The 22,950-nt window shown below is 35.6% G+C and overlaps 1 protein-coding gene across 1 annotated transcript in view; it reads left to right on the plus strand.

Moving 5' to 3' along the window:
• SLC30A9 (solute carrier family 30 member 9) overlaps window positions 1-22,950 on the plus strand; it is an 87,710-nt gene that overhangs the window by 18,280 nt on the left and 46,480 nt on the right. The window contains exons 3-9 of the mRNA XM_068974916.1: window positions 7,270-7,332; window positions 9,507-9,606; window positions 12,094-12,186; window positions 12,827-12,909; window positions 15,763-15,821; window positions 19,658-19,725; window positions 22,142-22,244. Of these exons, the coding sequence (XP_068831017.1) occupies window positions 7,270-7,332; window positions 9,507-9,606; window positions 12,094-12,186; window positions 12,827-12,909; window positions 15,763-15,821; window positions 19,658-19,725; window positions 22,142-22,244 (569 nt within the window). The remainder of the gene's footprint in view (window positions 1-7,269; window positions 7,333-9,506; window positions 9,607-12,093; window positions 12,187-12,826; window positions 12,910-15,762; window positions 15,822-19,657; window positions 19,726-22,141; window positions 22,245-22,950) is intronic.

Consider the following 22,950-nt stretch of genomic DNA (forward strand, 5'->3'; position numbering starts at 1 on the left):
GAATCCCATGGACAGAGAAGCCTGGCAGGCTACAGTCCATGGGGTTGCAAGAGTCGGACACAACTTTGTGGCTAAACCACCAGCCATCAGATAGACAGCAAGTAATTGCTTGATTGAAAGATAATTTGTATATTTAAGAGTTTGAGATTGACTTTTGAATAATTCAAATCACATGATAAAGTCAGAAACAGCTCATTAAGAGGCAGAGACTTGCTAAGGAATCGTTAAGTTTTTAAGGAGCATTCAGATGTTTTAAATTTTAGTAAAATCAGTTTTAATTTTGCTAATGACAGCAGATGTGTGGCAAACAGCCAGCGCTTGAGCTTAAAACAAAATGTCTGGAGATATTCATGGATAGCATGTCTGGTTGCTTATTGAAATCATCAAGATTCTACTCCAGTGATCCAGTGTAAATTTATTAAGATGGTGATATGTAAAAAAAGTATTCCTGTATGTGTTTGAGCTTTTTGCTAGTATTTCTTGTTTGTGAGTCTTAACACTATATATTTAGTAATATCTAGACCATTTGTGGTAAGAAGAATATCCAAAAATGTCAGTATTAGAGCACCTTATTTTATGTGATTTGTTTGAATGACTTTGATCATTGTAGAAAGAATGGCTGTCTGTGAAATTTTAGATAGTAGATTTTAGTTGGTCACACACTAGATGAGTGTTCAAAGGTTAATATTCTACCACCCCATCCCTTTACTTTTGTCTGCCCAAGACTCTATTCCCCAAAACAAAATTTTAAGTAATTAATACATAGATTCTGTAGATAAAGATGCTTTAGAATTTGTTTGCTGTATAGCCAGACAGAAATGAAATATCAGTCATTTAACTGATCAGCGTCAAATATTGGAAGCCATAGTTACTAATTAAATAGAAGTGTTTTTAGGTCTCTTTTTTGTTTGTTTTTAACCAGTGTGTCATCATAACTTACTTAGAATCTGATGAATAGTGAAAATAAAGCCTTTTTGGATTTTCTGTACATGTTTTAGTTATGAAAACATAATATACCATGTTAAGTCATTTCCCCAGTGGCTTTCCCTGAAAAATAATTGAGAAATATACTAAATATTACAGGTAAGTTTTTTTGCTTATATTTTGAAGAAAATTTTGTTTTTGTTAAGTGCCTATTCTGTTGATATTTAATTTATACATAGTAGCGTTCAGTTCAGTTCAGTTCAGTTGCTCTGTCGTGTCCGACTCTTTGCGACCCCGTGAATCGAAGCACGCCAGGCCTCCCTCTCCATCACCATCTCTCGGAGTTCATTCAAACTCACGTCCATTGAGTCGGTGATGCCATCCAGCCATCTCATCCTCTGTTGTCCCCTTCTCCTCTTGCCCCCAATCCCTCCCAGCATCAGAGTCTTTTCTAATAAGTCAACTCTTCGCGTGAGGTGGCCAAAGTACTGGAGTTTCAGCTTTAGCATCATTCCTTCCAAAGAAATCCCAGGGCTGATCTCCTTCAGAATGGACTGGTTGGATCTCCTTGCAGTCCAAGGGACTCTCAAGAGTCTTCTCCAACACCGCAGTTCAAAGGCATCAATTCTTCAGTGCTCAGCTTTCTTCACAGTCCAACTGTCACATCCATACATGACCACTGGAAAAACCATAGCCTTGACTAGATGGACCTTTGTTGGCAAAGCAATGTCTCTGCTTTTGAATATGCTAGCTGCTGCTGCTGCTGCTGCTAAGTCGCTTCAGTCGTGTCCGACTCTGTGCGACCCCATAGACAGAAGCCCACCAGGCTCCCCCGTCCCTGGGATTCTCCAGGCAAGAACACTGAAATGGGTTGCCATTTCTTCCTCCAATGCATGAAAGTAAAAAGTGAAAGTGAAGCTGCTCAGTCCTGTCTGACTCTTAGCAACCCTGTGGACTGCAGCCCACCAGGCTCCTCTGTCCATGTGATTTTCCCGGCAAGAGTACTGGAGTGGGGTGCCATTGCCTTCTCTGTTTCTTCCAAGGAGTAAGCATCTGTTAATTTCATGACTGCAGTCACCATTTGCAGTGATTTTGGAGCCCCCAAAAATAAAGTCTGACACTGTTTCCCTGTCTGTTTCCCATGAAGTGATGGGACCAGATGCCATGATCTTAGTTTTCTGAATGTTGAGCTTTAAGCCAACTTTTTCACTCTCCTCTTTCACTCTTACCAAGAGGCTTTGTAGTTCCTCTTCACTTTCTGCCATAAGGTGTTAAAAGAAGGTAAATCAATGGATTGGCAGAAATTTGGATCAGATAGCAATAGCATTGTTGAAGGAATCCTCTGAGGTAACCATTCAACTTCTCACTTACTGGTGTGATAGACTGAATATACAAAGAGAAAACTGAAGAAGTAAGTGGACTCAAAAAAAGATGTGTCCAAGAATTGAAACAGAAGGTACTGGCCTCTGGGTTTGTAAGCAGGCACTGGCAGCCAGAAGTTTGGCTCATTTGGGATAATGGATCTGTAAGTGCTACATGCATAGCCAGACTCACCGTGTGAATTTACCCATCTACCCTTCTATATGAGGCTGAAGCTAGCGTCTTCTATTTGTTATCTGGGGCTCTGTGTTATAGGAGGCTGTAGGGTAGGTGGAGGCAGCAGAAAGAACAGGAACTTAAGCGTTTCTGCTGGCTGGCATACTAAACTGGAGCATATTTATTTCACAGTGGCAGTGTGAGATCTGGTTCAGGACAGAAGGGTTGGATTGAGTTCTGGGCAATAGATCATGAAGAGAGTAAAGCAATATATCCTATTCAGAATAAGACTGCACATTCCAAAATTTAGAAGTACATGAAGAATCATATTGTAATATATAAATTAATCAAATCAATATATTATATACCTTAACCTTCTGTCAATTATATCTCAGTAAAAAATGCACAGAGAATTCTAGCACAAGAAAGCCAACAAAATCAACAATCAAATATAAATTAACTCCAGATAATTTTAAAATAACAGCCCAAATTACTTCAAGTAAGTTTAACATCCTCAAAAGAATAAATGAAGTACCCATATTATGAAATACAAACTGGCAGAAATAAAAGCATAACAAGTAGATCTGGAAGAGCCAATGAGAATGCCTAGAAATGAAAGTGTAGTCATTAAAATAAGAATATAATATATTGAATAGCTATAGTCAAGTAGAGAATTAGTAAATTGAAATTCATTCTGAATGTGCATAAGAAAGTAAAAAAGATTTTCCAAAAAAATGAAAAAGCTTTTGAAAGGCATGAAGCTTTAGCCTATATTCAACAGGCATTTCAGAGAGAGAGAGAGAGAGAGAGAGAGTATGGAGGAATTATATATAAAGAGATAACGGATGAGAATTTTTCAGAATTTGAGAAAATCAATCTTCAGATCAAAGGTACACTTTTAGTACTAAACAGGATAAATGAAAAGAAATCCATAGATTTCAAAACTGAGAAAGAAACAACCTAACTTAGCTTCCAAAAAGTCAGGCTGTTGTTAGTACAATTGTTATTATTCTTTTGAAGTAGATTTTTTATCTCCAACAATAAGCAGAAAATAAAGGAGGAATGATTTGAAATACTGTCCATGAAATGATCAGAGGAAAATAAGTGTTCTCTAGAATTTTACATGTTCTAAATAATCATTGGGGCTTTAAAAGGATTATTTCATCTAATAAGTACAACCTTACGGGCTCTTGGGCTTCCCAGGTAGCACTAGTGGTAAAGAATCTGCCTGCCAGTGCAAGAGATGAAGGTTCAGTCCCTGGGTTGGGAAGATCTCCTGGGGAAGGAAATGGTTACCCACTCCAGTATTCTTGCCTGGAGAATTCCACAGACAGAGAAGCCTGGCGGACTACAGTTCCTGCGGCCGCAAAGAGTTGGACGCAACTGAGTGCGCAAATAATCATTCCAGGGGAAAGGCAAAATAACATTTCACATGTAAAGATGATTTATCATTTACTACTAGACTACCCATATTAAAAAAAACCACAACTGTTCAAATACGTGTTTCTTACAGATTGCAGAGTAAACTCAGGGAAAGAAGGGCTGGGACAGTGAAGAGCAAGAAATAGTTCAAGTGTGTTAATAAAGTTATTGATAGTAAAAGTAAAGTTTATATTGAATGCTAAAATTTTAGAGTAGTAAGATAAAAGAAATCTGAGTGGTTAAAGATATTTTTCTTGTTCAGAGGAAGGTAGAGATGGTGAATAACCTTACAGATGATTAGAAAGATTTATAGGAAAGCATGTATGTTAAATTTCTAAATGAAATCATGAAAACAGTAGAACTTTAATCTTGTAAATTCAAAAACCAGCATGGAGGTGGGGTGAGAGGAGAATATAGAAAATTTTATCAATCTAACAGATGGCCAAAAAGGCAAAATAAAAATAAAAGCAAGAAAAAAAAGGATGGTAAACCAAAGACAGACAGTAAGGTGGCAGAAGTCTAAATCAGGTAACCAGGTTAGGTTTCATGGTGTTGCCTGTCATTTATATAGATGCATATTCTAAATATGTAGAAATAATTATTTTCCCTATTTCATTACTTCCACCTCTATAAAAATAAAATCATTATTTTATTTTTGATAAATAATGATTCCTTGATTCCATTCTCTTTTCCAGCTCTTACTGAAAGTCCAGATATTGCTTTTACTGTCTCATCTCCCTTTCTCACCTCTACCTCATCACTACTCTTTCTGCTGAAACTGCTGTTGTCAGAGGTTACCAGTGATCTCCACATTGCTGATCCAGTTTTCACTTCTATCCTCTTTTCCTGAAAACATGCAAATATCAACTTATAAACCAAATATTATTTTAAATATAGAGGCAGTGTAGGAAAGTGGTTAAAAGAATTGACTAATAAAATGTCTTGGGTTTTAATCCTGACTGTGCTTCCATATTTAAAATACTAGCTATGTGACATTGAGGGAAGTTCCAAATAAGGTGAATAAGATGAAGATAATAATAGTACTTACCTCAGAGCAGCTTTGTGAGGATTAAATGAAATAATGCATGTAAAGGACATAGTACTGTATATGGCACATGGTAAGTAGTTCGTAAATGTAAGCTATTATTAATAGGCTCAAAAATGTTATTTTATTATTGAATGAGGATATAAATTAATAAGGGAAGCTATTTTAAGGATGAGGTTTTTATTACAAAATACTTGATACGTGTATAAGAATATATGTAATCAACATCTATAATTTTCCACCTAACCTTGTAATTTACCACCTAACCTAACCTTGCATTTTTGATCACATTCTTAGTATCCTTAATACTTCTTTTCATAGTTCCTTTCACCCTTTGTATACATGTGACTGTCCTGAATTTTGTGTTTCAATCTCTTGCATTAAAAAAAAAAGAATAGATTTAGACAATTGTATATGTCCTTAATTGTTTAGCTTACTTTATTGTGATAGTTTATTGTATGTATTCTTCGGTGATTTATTTTTTCATTAAAATTTTTTGCCATGATTTATCTTAGTTGTATATGTGTCTAGTTGATTAATTTTCATTGAGATAATTACAGCATGTACTTTTGAGGGCTGTTGTGTGAATTAAATGAGTTGATGCACATTAAGTGCTTAAATAGTGCTTGCAGTTACCTTAATAGTAAAGGTGCAAAGAAAGATAGCCATTATTATGTTTTTTCTTCTTTACTGATGTACAGAATGCTGCTGAATGAATATAACATGGTTTCTTTGTCTGTTCTCATGCCTGTGGACGTTTGGGTTGTTTCCAGTTTGAAATAACAAGAACACAGTACTGCTTTGAATGCTCAACTTTTTATACCCTTGTACAAGTTTCTGTGTGCCAAGCACGTTGACCTGGAAATAGAATTGCTAAGTTGTAGGTTATGCTTGTGTTCAGCTACATTAGATAATGCCAATTTGTTTATCAAGATTATTGTACCTGTTTGTATTTCAGCCAGTAGTGTATGAGTTACCATTGTGCCATACCCTTGCCAACATTAGGTATTATCGTATTTCTCATATTTCATAATCCAGTGGTTGTTAAATGGCATCTTGTGATTTCATTTGGATCCTGTTAATAACGAGGCTATCATCTCTTCATATGTTTATTGGTTATTTGTATTTCCTTTCCTGTGCAAGTTTGTTCTTGTATTCTGCCCCGTTCTGTCTTTCTAATGGGTTATCTTTTTCTTAACACATTTGGAGGAACTCTTAAATATTCTTCATACTTATCCTTTGTTGATTGTATCTGTTGGAAATACAGTCGCCCAATTTGAAGCTTTCTTTTCTTTATATATTGTTGTCTGTTAATCATGCGTGCATGCTAAGTTGCCTCAGTCGTGTCCTATTCTTTGCGACCCTGTGGACTATAGCCCGCCAGGCTCTCTGTCCATGGGATTTCCCAGGCAAGAATACTGGAGTGGGTTGCCATTTCCTCCTTCAGGGGATCTTCCCAACCCAGAAATTGAACCTTCATCCCTTGTGTCTCCAGCATTGGCAGGTGGGTTTTTTACCACTAGTGCCACCTAATGATATAAATGCCTTAGTCTTTAATCATTAATTTTCCTGGAATTGATTGTTTATGGTATGAGGTAGATTACAGTTTTTTGAAGTGGTGAGGGTTGTACCATTGTTCCAGTAACCATTTAATAGTCATCCTTTCTTCATTGAAGGGTATCTCTGGAACAGTTTGGGGGTGGAAAAATCAACAGCATGTGCCCTTGTTTTGTTCCTTGTTTTAAAGGGATGCATCTAAATTTTTACCATTGAATACGATGTTTGTTACAGGTTTGCGTTACCCTCCATGGAAATTCCTTTTGTCCTGATTTTTCTTAAAAAGGTTTGAAACTTGCATGGGTGCTGAATTTTATTAAGTGCTTTTTGGTTAGCTCCTGAAATGATTCTACAGTTTTTTTTTCCTTCAATCTGTTAATGAGAGGAATTAATAGATTTTCTAATGTTTAACTGGGCTTCCCTGGGAGCTCAGTGGTAAAGAACCCTCCCTGCCAGCGCAGGAGATGCAGGTTCAATCCCTGGGTCAGGAAGACCCTCAGGTGAAGGAAATGGCAATCTGCTCCAGAATTCTTGCCTGGAAGATCCCCTGGACAGAGGAGCCTGGCGGGCTATAGTCCATGGAGTTGCAGAAGAATCAGACATGACTTAGCAACTAAACAACAATGTTTAACTACTCTTTCATTCCTAAGATAAATCCTCGGATTTATCTTGGTCTGTGATATATTATCTTTTTTATACATTGCCAGATTGTTTTAGCAAATGTTAATTAAGTTTATAGGGTTTCTGTGAAAACAACTACTTAAAATAACTTTTAATCTTTACAGCAGAAAATATGGGTGCAGAACTGAAAGCTCCAATTATTAAGCAAGAACCTCTCCAAGTAAGAGGTAAATATATTTTATTCTATTTTTTATTATAATGGTGCTTTGAATTAAATATAAAAATTAGTTTATATAGATATATTTATAAAAGTATATTCATTTTTACTTTAAAAAAATATATTGACCATAAGGATTTATTCTATTTATAAACTAATTTTCTCCTGAAATTTGCATTCTGGTCATAAATTTTATAGTAATCATAATTTCAAAAGCCCAAAGAAAGGAGTAAAGGCAAATAAAAATTGTTTTATCATTTTTAGAAAAGTAATGTGATTAATGAACTAGAGGCCAATACCTGTGGCATGTTGAAATCGAGATAGTTTGGACATTCTTGATTTCCATTTCTAGAAGTAATTAAGTAAGGAAGGAATTCTTGTTTGCAGTTCTTTTCTTTATAATTGGGCTATGGCTACCATGTCCAAAGTAGCATATTTCATGGAGGTACTAATTCTGTGAGTAGGATCACCATGGCTTTGGCGTCAGACAAAAGTAAATTCAGTTTGTAGCTTTAGCATGTGCCAGCTTTATGGCTTTGGGCAGTTTACTTGATTTTTCTGAGTCATAGTTTTCTCCTCTATGGTGGTGCTGAGAATGGCACTTCTTTTTTGTAGGATAACTTTGGAGATGAAACATACTGTACAGTCACAATTAAGAATACTTAATGTTGTGTTACCATCAATAATCTGGGCCGGGACAGGCCAACAGGGATTTCTTGATACTTTGAAGAAATTATTAAAAAGTAATTTAAAAAATTAATCTTTTTGAAGAGAGATGTATTTCTCCTCTCTGAGAAGCTTATTTGAATTTAATATTTTAGGGTTATTAGAATAAGGTGGTTTAGAGACTTAAACTTATGCAGAAAGAAACCTGAACTTCCTTATATACTTTTTTCAAATAAAGTTTTGATTTTTATATTGAACTTTATTTTTGAAATGTTCTTATTAACTATGATTTGTGAATTTTGACTTTCATAGTGTATGTTTTAAGAGTCTTTTTACTTTCTTCAGTGGTGGATAATTTAGTCTTAATTTATTCTTTCAATTTGTAAGTATAACAGAAGACTTAGTAGTTACTAGATATGAGAATAGAATATGAAGTAACTTGGCAACAATTGGAAACAGAACACATGAGTTTCTGCTGTTTTTCTCCTGCTTTTCCAAGATATGCTTATGTTATTTATCTATATCATGTGACTGAAAGTCTAACTTTATAAAAATGAACAGACCAATGTTGGCTGTAATTTTTAATCTACAGAGTGTAACTGATGCCAAATTGGTATTTTGTTATTGATGTCTGTCATTTTTTATGAACAGTTTGATACTTGATAATAGGGGAATAATTTAATAGAAGTCAGTGTTTTGCCTATAATCTATAATTAACTTCCTATAATTTTTAACTAATAAAAATGTTCCTTATATTTATTTCACCTGTGTTACTTTATGTGAAATCATTCAATGAATTTCAGACTTTTTTGACTGCAACCCACATAGGAAGTACTAATGATTTAGTATATATATAGAGAGATTATTATATGTAACTGAAACAAAAGTTTTCACAAAAACTGCTGATTCTTCATTATATGCAATACTCTTTGATTACTTTTTTTTTAATGCTGGTTTCACCAGTGTTTGTAAAACACTGAACCAGCATGTAATTGTTTAATTGAAACTTCAGTTCATTTTCACTTAGATTTTCCAAGCAATTTAAATTGTACTAGTACAATTTAGCAGACCAGTGATACCTTTGCAGGGTGTCCTTTAGACAAAGGGTTGATCTTTTGGCATCAGTCAGGAAGATCCCCTGGAGGAGAGCATGGCTGCCCACTACTCTAGTATTCTTGTCTGAAGAATCCCATGGACAGAGGGATCTGGTGGGCTATAGTTCATAGGGTCACAAAGACTATGTCACAGTCGGACATGACTGAAGAGACTGAGCATGCAAGCACGCACTGATGAACTATGGAGTTAAAAGCTGGGTGGTTGCCAGTTTAATTCTGTCCTATTTTGTACTTGAAGTAGACTTTATTTTCCCCTGATGCCATCCAGTGCATCAGGAAAAACCTGTTTTCTATGCAACTCACTAGTGACCCCACTTAAAAGTTAGCATTATGTTCATCTTCAAATGTGACTTCCAGTGTGCATATTTAGTATGTGTTCTTTTTTCTTTTTTTTTGGTTTTAGTCAAAGCAGTTCTTAAAAAGAGGGAATATGGACCAAAGTATACTCAGAATAATTTCATCACTGGAGTCAGAGCAATGAATGAATTCTGCCTCAAATCCAGGTATGGTAATTTTTTTTTAAATGTAATGGTTTGTTCTATCTAATCTAAATAACCAGTTACTTCTAGAATTTGTTACCTCCTCTTTTCTAGGATGCACTATATATGTGACTGTGACTCGCAAGGAAATTTGTTTGCCATTTGCTGATTTTTTTTTTTGAAGTTAATTTCTAACTTCTTTCACTGATAAATGAAGAAAAGTATTGCACCTTTTGAAATACACCAAATGGATTGAGTACATAATTAAAAAACTTCTCCCCCCCCCCCCCGGCCGGAAAAATAAATAAATAAATAAATGTAATGGTTTGTTCTATCTAATCTAAATAACCAGTTACTTCCTAGAATTTGTTACCAGCTACCATCCATGTGGAAACTTTACTATGGTTCCTTCCTAAATTGAAGAAATATTTTTATTCAGTTAAAAATATATATTTTTTAAATGTTAAAATTGTTCGCTTATTAAACTGAAGACTGCTCCAGCTTGAGCAATTTCAGTCTTTCTTGGCTCCTTTAACTCAAAAAAGCAGGTTCTTCAAAAATCTATGTGTTACACAAGAACCTTAGGAATTCTATTGTTAATATGTAGCAGAATTATCAATAAGAGTATTTGTATATTAATATAGCTTTAAAATTTGGGGTTTTTTTGGTAGAGCAATTTTATTATGTCTCTGTTCACATTCCAGCTGTGGTTTGTGTTGAGTATAAATTATTTTACTTCTTTCTGGTATCTTATTATTTTCTTCTAACTGAAGAGATTATTGAGGTATAATTTTTTATAAATTTAAATGTTTTCCCCTCTTTTTTATGTTTGTCTAGGAAAGCTATATATTTAAGTGGAAGATTTCTTGGCAATTTTTTTTTTTTTTTTTCCGGAATGAAGGTCTTTATTTTGAGGTATAAATAGGTTGATGACATAATTTAGCAGTCATTCGGGGACAGGTCTGTGGGTGGAAGGAATAAGTAATAATTGTATGGAGCACTTATCATGATTTAGGGTCTGCAAGAATGAAGGTTTACTGTTAAGTAAAACCAACCTGTCCTCACGTTAGAAAGCTATGAATATGATAATAAATTGGTATTACATAAAATAACACGTGCATGCTCAGCTGTGTCTCTTTATCAACTCATGGACTGTAGCTCACCAAGCTCCTGTGTCCATGGGATTTTTCAGGCAAGTGTGCTGGAGTGGGCTGCCATTTCCTTCTCCTTCTTGGCAATTTAGACATCAGATGATCTAGGCTCTCCCTCCACCACCCCCACCATGGTACATCTTCTAGAGTATAAAATGAAAGTCCGTTAGTCATGTCTGACTCTGCGATCCCATGGACTATACAGTCCATGGAATTCTCCAGGCCAGAATACTGGAGTGGGTAGCATATGGTATACTATCAATAAATAAGGATTCCTATAATCAGTTTTATAACTTTTGTAAATATTGAAACAACAACCAATTATAATAATGATATAAAACTATATTTTGTTTCCCATACAAAAACTTTGTGAGTAAAGTAGGTTAGGTATAGCTATCTCCATATTATAGGCCAGGAAATACAATAAAGATGTTAGCAATGACCTGGTTCATTTAGTGAGTCAGTGACAGAGTGGGAACCAGAATACATACCTTTTGCTGCCTGATCTAGACCTTTACTTTTTTATTTTTTGGCTACAGCACACGGCTTACAACATTTTAGTTCCCTGGCTAGCGATTGATCCTAGGCCACAGCAAGAAAGCCGGGATCCTGACCACTAGGCCACTAGGGAATTCCTCAGATTTTTGCTTATAGGTCTTTCATTGCTATTATAAAATTTCCTTAGGAAGACCAATGGTCAAATTTAGAATGACTGTTTAGCAGAGTGACTTGATGCATGCATGTATCAACCTTTCAGAATTTAAGAGAAAGGAAAATAATTAAATAGCATGAAATTGACATATACTCTTTATAAATTGATATCTATGAATCATGTTACCACTTAGTATTAGTCTGGACATGAGTTTGAGCAAACTCAGGGAGATAATGAAGGACAGGGAAGCCTGGCATGCTGCAGTTCATGGGCTTGCAAACAGTCGGATATGACTTAGCAACTGAACAATGACAGTTAATCTGGATATAAACAAATGACTGTAAATATTAACTTTACATTCTCAAATAGAGGAGTAATACTCTAATCTGTGTTCTTCCTACTCTTTTTTTCTTCATACATCAGATATTGCAGTGGTGTATACATAGCAGATAAAGGACAAGCACTGTTTAAGGATTTGACTCACTACATATTATATTATGGTATCTATATTGAGTCAAGAATAATTCTTAGTTTTTCAACTCTTTCTAAACCACTTTTATGTACAAAATGCCATCTTTAAACTGATTTTTACAGGCTCTCCAGCTTTAGCTCCTAAAATGAGACTTACTTAGTAGTTTTTACCTGCCCTTAATAATCCTGAACTATATGAACCTTCTCTGAATAAATTCAACATGTTTCTTTCTTCAGTGATCTGGAACAGCTTCGAAAAATCAGACGACGAAGTCCTCATGAAGATACTGAGTCCTTTACTGTATACTTGAGATCAGATGTGGAGGCAAAGTAAGAACATAGTTCTTTTGGGATTAATAAAAACCCATTTTAGACAGACTCAGAATTTTTAAAATGACATGTTTTAAAAGCAGAATATATACATATTTTTAAAGTATTTACTTTTATTTATTTTTGGCTGCACCAGGTCTTAATTGTGACACGCCAGATCTTTGATCTTTGTGGAATGTGGGATCTTTATTTGTGGCATGCAGAATCTTTAGTTGCAACATGTGAACTCTTTAGTTGCAACATGTGAACTCTTTAGTTGTGGCATATGAGCTCTTTGTTGCAGCATGAGGGATGTAGTTCCCCAACCAGGGATCAAACCCAGGCCCCCTACGTTGGGAGCACACGGACTCTTAGCCACTGGACCACCAGGAAAATCCAAAAGCAGAATATGTTTGCAGATTTGTTTGAGAGTCACTAGTATGTATTAATTAGCAAAAAAATCAGATTTTTTTTTTAGAAAATTTGCTGTTGAATTTATTCTTATTGTGTAGATTTAATTTAGAAAAGCTTCTTAAGTGCTTTATATTTTTCCTAAAGGACCTATGATTTTCATATAATTTTAGTTATCTAGATTTACATATGATTTTCATGAAGTCATTAAAATTGTATTACTGAATGGTGGCCATGTGTATGTACACAGATCTTTGGAAGTTTGGGGAAGCCCTGAAGCTCTTGCCAGAGAGAAAAAACTTCGTAAGGAAGCAGAAATAGAATATAGAGAAAGTAAGTACATTCAGTGTAAAGCTGAGTTAACTGAAAAGCAACTTGTAAATGAGACCTGTGCCTATAATAACTGTCCTCCCTCCTGGTTGTCTACCTCTTGTGTTTGGCTTTGTTGGTTCTAGCAAATGCCAGTTTTCATTTTGGGGTTTAATTATTTTATAAAAACAATATCTATTTGTTTTCCTCTCTATAGCTTTTAAAGATCATGAGAGCAAGCAAAGCTAATTTGTCGTTTCTATAAGACATATGAATATTAAAACTCAGGGTCTGATTTGAAGATTGTACCTGTTCTAAACGTGAATCCTAGTTTCTAAGGGGGTTGGCCTCTCAGAAGAAGCAAACAGCTGTTTAGTATCTTTATATTCACAGATAAGCTAAAGAGACCTGCATTTAAATCTACAGGAATGAAATGTTTACTTTCTTTTTTCTAATTAACTTTTTACTGAGGTAACGTTGGTTTACATAACATTATATGTTCTATTTCTGTTTACCCTGCAACTTGATCACCACCAAAAATTTAGTTTCCATCTGATACCACACAATTGATCCATTTTACCCATTTTTCCCTCAACCCTGCCCCTTCCCCTCCAGTAACCACTACCCTGCCTCAGATTGGTAATCAGCATTTATAGTAGGAGCCCCTTTTCCTCTTAATAGGAAATAAAATTTAGAGACATGTGGGCATTCATTCAGTTCAGTTCAGTCGCTCAGTTGTGTCCGACTCTTTGCGACCCCATGAATCGCAGCACGCCAGGCCTCCCTGTCCATCACCAACTCCTGGAGTTCACTCAAACTCATGTCCATCAAGTCGGTGATGCCATCCAGTCATCTCATCCTCTGTTGTCCCCTTTTCCTCCTGCCCCCAATTCCTCCCAGCATCAGGGTCTTTTCCAGTGAGTCAACTCTTCGCATGAGGTGGCCAAAGTATTGGAGTTTCAGCTTTAGCATCATTCCTTCCAAAGAACACCCAGGCCTGATCTCCTTTAGAATGGACTGGGGGCATTAGGGGTACTCAGTTTTTTAAAATAAGTTGATATATTTTTAAGGCATTTTCAGTGGACAGAGTTAGGAAATACTTTTTGTTTCTTTAGAGAAAATATGTAGGTTATTTTGATAAACTTACTCCTTTTCCTTTTGTATCTCTTACTCTGAAAATCTTATTTATTAATTCATTAATATCATTAATTACATTTTTTATTTGTTCTTATATGTATGTACACACATATATAGACAGAATACAGTGTTGTTTCAAACTATCAGTATCAGTATTCTTGCTAGGAAGGTGATTTAAGATTTCTATTTTTTTTTTTTTGTTTTTACTGTATATCTCACTGGGGATATACAGTCAAATGCCTATGTTTTAAAGTCACTTGTAATTTCTCACTGTATGGATAAACCATCTACTAGATATAAAAATAGGTTCGTTTGTTTCGTTTTGCTTCTGATTTTAAGAAATTTGATTTATTTTTATTTTATAATTTTGTAAAACATTTATATGGTTCCAAAGTCACCTCAAATACTTTAAAAACAAAATACTTTGGAGAAATTTAGCTTCCATCCCTCTCTTTTCCACCCTTTTCCCTCCCTCTAGCATAGGTAATTGTTTAAAAAATTAGTTTGAGTGTTATTTTTACTAAAATAGCATACATACTGGTAATTTAGACCCTCCTTTTCATAAATAAGGCATAGTCTATGTACTTTCTGTGCTTTTTTTTTTAACTTGATTATATGTCCCAGAGAACATTCCATAGCAGGAAATAGAGAGGTTTCTTCATTTCTTTTATAATACTCCATTTTGGGGGGTACACCATAGTTTATTTAGTCATTTTCACCTAAGGTCGTTTCCAGTCTTTTACTGTTAAAATAATGATGCTGTGAATAGCCTTGTACATATATTAGAGGATGTACTTAAAGTATAGAATTTGAGAAAGCACACTAATAAAATATTTTTTCCTTATTTTTAAACTTTGAGCTAAAGATAGAGAATTGGTTCTTATGTCAAGCTTAAATAACTCATCTTGCTGCACTGAAACTATACTTGTTAACAGTTCTCCTGTCCCTCTAGCCCCTGGTAGCTACTCTTTTTTTCTATGAATCTGACTTCTATAGATACCACATATAAATGGAGTCATACAGTGTTTGTCTTTTTGACTAAGTTACCTCACTTAACATAATGTCCTCAAGGTTCATCCGTGTGACAGGATTTCCATTGTATGTATATACCACATTGTTCAGCATTTATTTGTCCATGGACATTTTGGTTGCTTTCACTTCATGCCCATTGTGAATGGTGCTGCGATAAATTACGGTGTGAAAATAACCTCTTTGAGACAGTGCTTTCATTTTTTTTTTTATATATACCCAGAAGTGGTATTACTAAATCATGATAGTTTTTAATTTTTTGAGGAACCTCTATATTATTTTCCATAGCAGTTGCAATATTTTATGATCCTACCAGTATAGTCAAGATCTCCAGTTTCTCTGCATTCCTTGCCTACACTTGTTATTTCCTCTTTCTCTTTGTTTTTGTTTTGTGGTAGTAGCCATTCTAATGGCTGTGAAGTGATACCTCATTGTGGTTTTGATTTGCATTTCTCTGATGATTAGTGATCTGAGCATCTTTTCATATGCTTGTTGGCCAGCTGTATATCATCTTTGGAGAAAAGTCTGTCCACGTCCTTAACCCACTTTTTATCAAGTTGCAAATTCAGATTTCTTACCATCACCTGATATTTTTGTTTGTATCTGGGAGAAGACTGTTTAACATAGTCTTAGAATAGTTGTGTTAATCTAAAATGTGAAAGGATAAGAATATGTACGAGCTAAATGCATTGCGTAATTCTTTTTTTATAGGGCTATTTAGAAACCAAAAAATACTGAGGGAATATAGAGACTTTCTGGGAAATACCAAGGTAAGAATATTTTTCTTTTAATGTTATGTTGAGTATGTGTTTCACAGAAAATCCTGGTATCTGTCCATGATGAAAATCTAGCATGTTTGTGATCCTATTCCAAGGTAGATCTAATCTGCTAAAAAAAATACCTTATCTTTCCATCACCAAATTTACTACCTTATCTACAAGTGTGCCAGAATACTCTTCTTTTCCTTCCTACCGGAAGGAAATTAATATTGGGACCAGTATAGAAAGCTTACCTTTAGTGTCCACTTCTGATTTTCTCCTGAGTCCTTCACTGGACTTGCATTCCCACCACTCCACTGAAAGAGCTGTTGTCAAAGCCACTGACACTTTCATGATGCCAAGTAGTCATGTTCAGAGTCAGCCTTGCATTTAAATTGAGCTGGAGGTGTCTCCTGTCAAGAAGTGAGCACCATACCTGGAGAAAGGGCTAGCTTTGCAAATTGTCTCTTTTCTTCTGACTTAAATTTGAGTCATTGCTTCATTCTTGGAAAATTTAGAAATTAGCAATGATGACAACTCTAGTCATACCTTATTTGATATGCTTTTCTTTCCCATTCATCGTATTCAAAGTTAATTCCATTTCCCTTTTGAGCCCTGCATTTCTGGCGCCCCAGTGCTGCACTGAAGACCTGGATTCTCTTCGGTGGTAGGGCCTTTGTATGTCGTGTGAGTCACTTCTATGCCTTGACAGACAGCCTCTGCCCCTGCCTCTTGCTATGGAGTAATTTAGGCTGGTCCTGGGAAGAATTACTACTAGCTTTATATCTTTTTTGCATGGAGGATCATCGACACCAGATTTTTGAATAGCAGCTGTTTGACTTCTGAAATCTGTGTCACTTAGAGCCCTTTTGAAGATTAATACTCATCAGCCTTGAACTGTTACAGATTTTGAATAAAATTTCTATTATATGTTTTTTAAAAAATAGTAATAGAATAAGACTTTAGTATTGAATTTCCTACTATTTTGGTATTCTTCCTAGGAACACTCACTCTCTCACTAAAGGTGGTTGGTTTCCTTCTCTAAAACATAATAGGATTATTCATGTTTCCTGGAATAAAAGTACCTTCTTTACTTCTTTTTTTTTTTTTGGTCTTTTTATTATTTATTTATTTCTAATTGGAATATGATTGCTTCTCAATGTGTCAGCTTCTGCTGTACAACAGAGTGAATCAGCCATATGTATAAACATATCCCCTCCCTCTTGAACCTGCTCACCCCCCTACTTTGGAACCTTTTTTCTCTCTGATCCAGATACTTCCTTCTCTCTTCTATTCTTCTTCATTTTATGGGCACTCCAATAGTGAAGTATATGAACTCAATATATTTTAGGTTTGGCACATGCACTCTCTCAATGCTCAGTGTTCTAATTGATATTTTATTTCTTATCCCTTTAATATTTCTACTTTTTTGTGCCTTTCCCTCTAATCCTAATTCTCTGAACTTCTTGGGATAGTCTTTCAGCATACTGAAGTGGGTGGCCACTTGCTACTCCAGGGGCTCTTCCCGACCTAGGGACTGAACCCGAGTTTCTTGTATCTCCTGCATTGGCAAGTGAATTCATTACTACTTGCGCCACCTGGGATTGAAATGATAGTGTCACTTTGAAATTACCTGTAGCTCTTTGAGTATTTTATGCTGATTTTCCTCCTAGTCCTCTGAAATCTATCCATCTGCTATGGATCTATTGCCTTTTGAGATTTTGCTTCCCTTGGTGCTAGATTTCCTTGGACCTTGTTGCTGCTGCTACTGCTAAGTCACTTCAGTCGTGTCCGACTCTGTGCGACCCCGTAGACGGCAGCCCACCAGGCTCCTCCATCCTTGGGATTCTCCAGGCAAGAATACCGGAGTGGGCTGCCATTTCCTTCTCCAGTGCATGAAAATGAAATGTGAAAGTGAAGTCACTCAGTCATGTTTGACTCTTCGCTATCCCATGGACTGTGTAGCCCACCAGGCTCCTCCGTCCATGGGATTTTCCAGGCAAGAGTACTGGAGTGGGTTGCCATTTCCTTCTCCAGGACCTTTTTGCTGTTTCTGACCTAATTATTACCAACATTTTCACCTTTTCTACAACTTTTCTCTCTCTCTTTTTTTGGCTGTGCCGTGAGGCTTACATAATCTTAGCTCTCCAGGACTCCAGCAGTGGAAGAGCCCAGTCCTAACCACTGAACTGCCAGAGAATTCTCTCTGCAACCTTCTTTCAGAGCAATTTGAGCTCAGTGGATCTCTCTTTTTTGTTATTATAACATTCTGTTATGGTTTAAAAATCTCATTTTCCTTCCCTATCTGTCTTGTTTACTCCATAAGTTTTCAAAACTTTCTTCTAAAGAAATTTTTTTCACCTTCTACCTTAAGTAGCATGTTTTCATTTTCTACTATTCCTGTAACAATTTCATTTTTTTCCCCTGTAGTAAGCAAAGGATTTGATATATTCTCATTGTAGTAAAATGCACATACACTGGTTTTTGTTTATCAGTAAATGGCATAACTCAGAAATTTGGAACCATGGTCAGGCTTTATAAATGAATCACTTTAAAGCTTGCAGCTCCCTCTTTTGCTCTGTTGTCCACAGGAACTTAGTAGGTGCTTTTTAAATCCTAACCTGCAGACCTGACTGCAAAGCATTATCAGAGTGCAAAATAAAAAGAAAAGCATTTTGCTCCCCTAATGCCACATCAGCCTTGTTTTTATCCTTTCTTCATACAAAACTTATTTCTGTCAGAATCTTTGAATGTGCTGTATAGTCTGCCTAAAACATTCTTGCAGATTTTTCATGATTGCGTCCTTCTCATCACTGAACTCCTTTCCCTTAGTATTCTAATCAAAACAGCCCTCCCTGTCATACCCCCAACACTATTCCATCAGTCTCTGTCTTAGTCTCTTTATTTATCACTCTCAGACATGACGGATTTGTTCTCCCTCTTCCTATGCTAGACTGTGAGATCTGTGAAGGCAGGGACTCTATTTTGTTTACTCTTGTGCTCCAGCATCTAGTACTGTGCCAGGTATGTAGTACTTGCACAATAAATATTTCTTGAATAAATTACATAAGGGAGAATATATGACTTGCTTTAATAGAAAAGTAAAGTACATCGGTAAACGTGGAGCAGTGTGAGTATTCTCTGGGGGATCAAGGAAGGCTTTACATAGAAGGGTAACCCTTGGCCAGATATGGAAGAAGATGAGTAAAGCTTAGAGAGGTTACAGTGACATATGATAGCATTCCCGGGAGAGGAAGAGCAGGAAAAGAAACACAGAAAGTATAAATTCAAAGAGTAGCCAAAGAATATTTAACTGAAGAAAAATATTCTCCTTGAATACATTCTGTACTTGTTTGATTTCCTTTTGTTTTGCTCAGTTTTGGAATTAAACACAGTGTGATCATTTGAGGGCTTCAGTCTTTAGAGATAGTCAGGAGTTAAATGAGGGCAACAGACTTACTGGCTTTGGCTGTTCTTGTTTTAAAAGTTAAGAAGTTGCTCAAGAAATTGAAAATTTTAGGTTATTTCAGTTCAGTATATTTTTATCACTTTATTTCTGTTTTTTCATGTAACCAACTCAGAATTTTTCTGGGAGTAGGCAGGAAATGAATTACAAGGAAATAAACGACATTCTGGAAAAGGATCTACATGCACTTTCAATTTCCATTTTCCCACAATTTAAATAGGAAAGTCTAGAGAAAAAGAATTAAGTAAATCTTAATATACTTAATTGAAGAGGCATTGATAGAGGAGGTATTTTCTGGTGTGTCAGAGTCACATATAAATATCGTCATAGTGCCTTTTGGAAAAATGTTCGAGATTTTTTTGTTTTTGTTTTGTTTTTATAGCCACGCTCTCGAACGGCATCAATTTTTTTTAAGGGGCCAGGGAAAGTGGTGATGGTTGCCATTTGCATGTAAGTACTGAAAAATAAACCTTTAAAAACCTTTAAAAATAGATAAAGATAAAGGTGCTATCTGAAAAATTTTCTTCTATTTTCATTGGTGTTTATAGAAATCTTTTTTAAAAAGTTGAATTGGCCAAAGTTACATTTAGAGTAAACCAACCTGCATTATGACTACTGAAGAGTATCTGCCTTCTATTTTTCTGCCATTTAACCCGGTAGAACATAACCGATGCTTTTGCCTCTTTCTTTTCTCCTCTGTCTTCTTGATCTCTATTATTTTGCCTACCTTTTAATCTATTGTACTGAGTAATCTATTTTAGGATGTTTGTTTAAGAGCATTAATTCGTAGTTCATTAGTTTGTGCTTTTATTTCTCAAATACATATACTACATGTGTCAGGAATTTTGATGTGGTCTGGAAACATAAAGGTAAAATACGTAATTCTTATTTTCAAGGACTGGAGGGGCACTAGACTAAGAGTCATTTATAATAATATAACACAGATAGTGGTAGTAGGGTTGGAAAGACATGGTTAGGTTCAGAAAGTATTTAGGAGGACTGAGTAGTGATGGTGCCCAGGTTTCTGACTTGGACAATTGGATGGATACTGTACTATCGCTGAGAAAAAAGGAGCACTGGAAGGAAGAGTCAGGGTGGGGACAAAGAAAATAATGGGTTCCTTTTTGAGTCTGAGGTGTTTATAGGGCACCCAAGTAGAGCTGGTCAACAGAAATAATTGTTTTTGTCAGTAAAGTGGCATTAGCAGCTAAAGCTTTTTATATTGGAGGAATGTGATGCAGGGTATGTAAACTGCTTAGCAGAGTTTCTGTTATATGGTTGTTATGTAATATATATAATATTATATAATATACTTACTGTTTCTATTATATATACTGTTATATAATATACTTGATGGTTATTATTGTTAGTATATATTGGTTTGAAGCTCAGGAAGGAGACCTGAATTAGAGATAAAGACTAGAGAGTTATTAGTATACAGGTAATAATTAAAGCCATAGGAATAGTTAAGATCACCTGGAGAATGTATATGTATATACATTATATGTATGAGGAAGGAAAAGCACTCCTGAATAAGCCTTGAAGAATGCTCACATTTAAGAAATTGGTAGAAGACAAAAAAAAAAAGCCTATAGAAGAGACTGAGGAAGAGTAAAGAGAAAGGTGGGAAGAAAACCAGGAGTCCCGGACAGAATCACTGGACAGGTGGCAGCTGCCAACAAGAAGCATTAGAACAAATGATGCTGGGTTAATAAATTGCCTCGTTCATAAAAAAAAAAAAAGAAAAGAAAACCAGGAGTCCGGTAGAAATCAAGGAAGACACTGTTTTAAGAAGATTGTGGCAAATGTCTCTATAAGATTAAAGAAACTATTAAAAATGTTTTCAGGAATTTAATAGCAAGAAACAGGATATTGTTAAGAACAATCTTATGAGGTGTTGGTGGCGAAGCCATTGTTTAGGGATTAAAGACTGAATACAGAATGAGGAAAACTGAGATAGCAAGAGCAAATACAGTTCTTCCAAGAAATTACCTGAAGAGGAGAGGAGAAAAGGGTCGCTGGAAGGGGATGTATAGCTCCTCATTTATTTTTATTTATTTACTTAAAAATTATGTATTTATTTACTTGGCTGCACTGGATCTTAGTTGCAGCAGTGGGACCTTTTAGTCACAGCATGCAAACTCTTAGTTGCTGCATATAGGATTCTCTGACCAGGGGTCAAACCCAAGTCTCCTGCATTGGGAGTGCAGAGTCTCAGCCACTCGACCACCGGGGAAGCCCCCTGGCCCCGTTGCCTCATTTATAAAATGAGGATGTTATTACTTATTAATATTTGTATAATAGTTATAGTAAAACATAATAAGTGACTAAGTTTAGTGTCTGAGATAAATTATACTAGTTATTACTGTCAGAATCTGAGCACAACTAGCTTCCTCAGGAGATAATCATGTTTATTTTAGCATGTATGTTCTTCTAGTATGACCGAGACTACTTGGTCTAGCTTTGTTTTCACCTCTAGCATCTGCCTAATTAAACAACCTGATCTTCACCAATGTCGTGTCTCTGACAGTGACCTGCTGAACAATATCACGTGCTGATCTTCTTTCACCTACCTAAGACACAATTTCCTTTCTAATTCCATTTTGTCCAAATGTAGAACACCCTCTTTTCTCATCAGTTCTTAAGTAATTTGTTTGCACATATCATGCCTCTTTCATTTAAATATTTAGTGAAACCATAATCTATATTCTTCAAATTTGTACTCTCTTGCCTAAAGCATAGTAAACTAGAAATCTGTTTTAATTTACTTTGAACAAAATCTTATGGGTGTGTGTATGTATAAATAAGCTTTTGGTGGGAATTTTTATCTAAATCTGTGCTAAATTATCTTTTCTTTCTCTCCTAGCAATGGATTAAACTGCTTCTTCAAATTTCTTGCTTGGATTTATACGGGTTCAGCAAGCATGTTTTCAGAAGCGATACACTCTTTATCTGATACTTGCAACCAGGTGAGGGGTAAAAGCTTTCTTACTGATTTAAAGTAATATTTTTTGAGATTTTAGTCTAAAAGTTGACATTTAAAAAACTGAATGATTCCTACAGTTGGGTTGTAAAAGAAAATGGAAGGTGTTTTACTTTTGAACGATGATATACAAAGAATTATGATCATAGTATTTGAAAACTGATTGTTATGCTTTAAAAGCTTTTAACAATGAAGTATAAGATTATCAGATACTAGGTATTGGGCAGAGGCTTTTGCAAAAGTGATTCTTACATTAAATAGAAATTTGATTTAAGAATATGGGTTCTTACAACTGTAAGAGCCAGTGGATTTGTTTGAATAAACATATAAAATAGTCACATGTGATTGATGAATTAAAATGATTTTCACCATAAACTAGTATTTTGATTTTTTCCTTGAATTTACAAATGAAGAATAATTTTTATAAAACTAAAATACCTTCTTGCTGCTGCTGCTGCTGCTAAGTTGCTTCAGTCGTGTCTGACTCTGTGCGACCCCATAGATAGCAGCCCACCAGGTTCCCCCGTCCCTGGGATTCTCCAGGCAAGAACACTGGAGTGGGTTGCCATTTCCTTCTCCAATGACGAAAGTGAAGTTGCTCAGTCGTGTCCTACTCTTAGTGACCCCATGGACTGCAGCCTACCAGGCTCCTCCGTCCAGACTCCCTTTAATTCAAATTTTGAATACTACAA

The sequence above is a fragment of the Capricornis sumatraensis genome, chromosome 7 (assembly GCF_032405125.1).
Source record: "Capricornis sumatraensis isolate serow.1 chromosome 7, serow.2, whole genome shotgun sequence".
Lineage (NCBI taxonomy): Eukaryota > Metazoa > Chordata > Mammalia > Artiodactyla > Bovidae > Capricornis > Capricornis sumatraensis.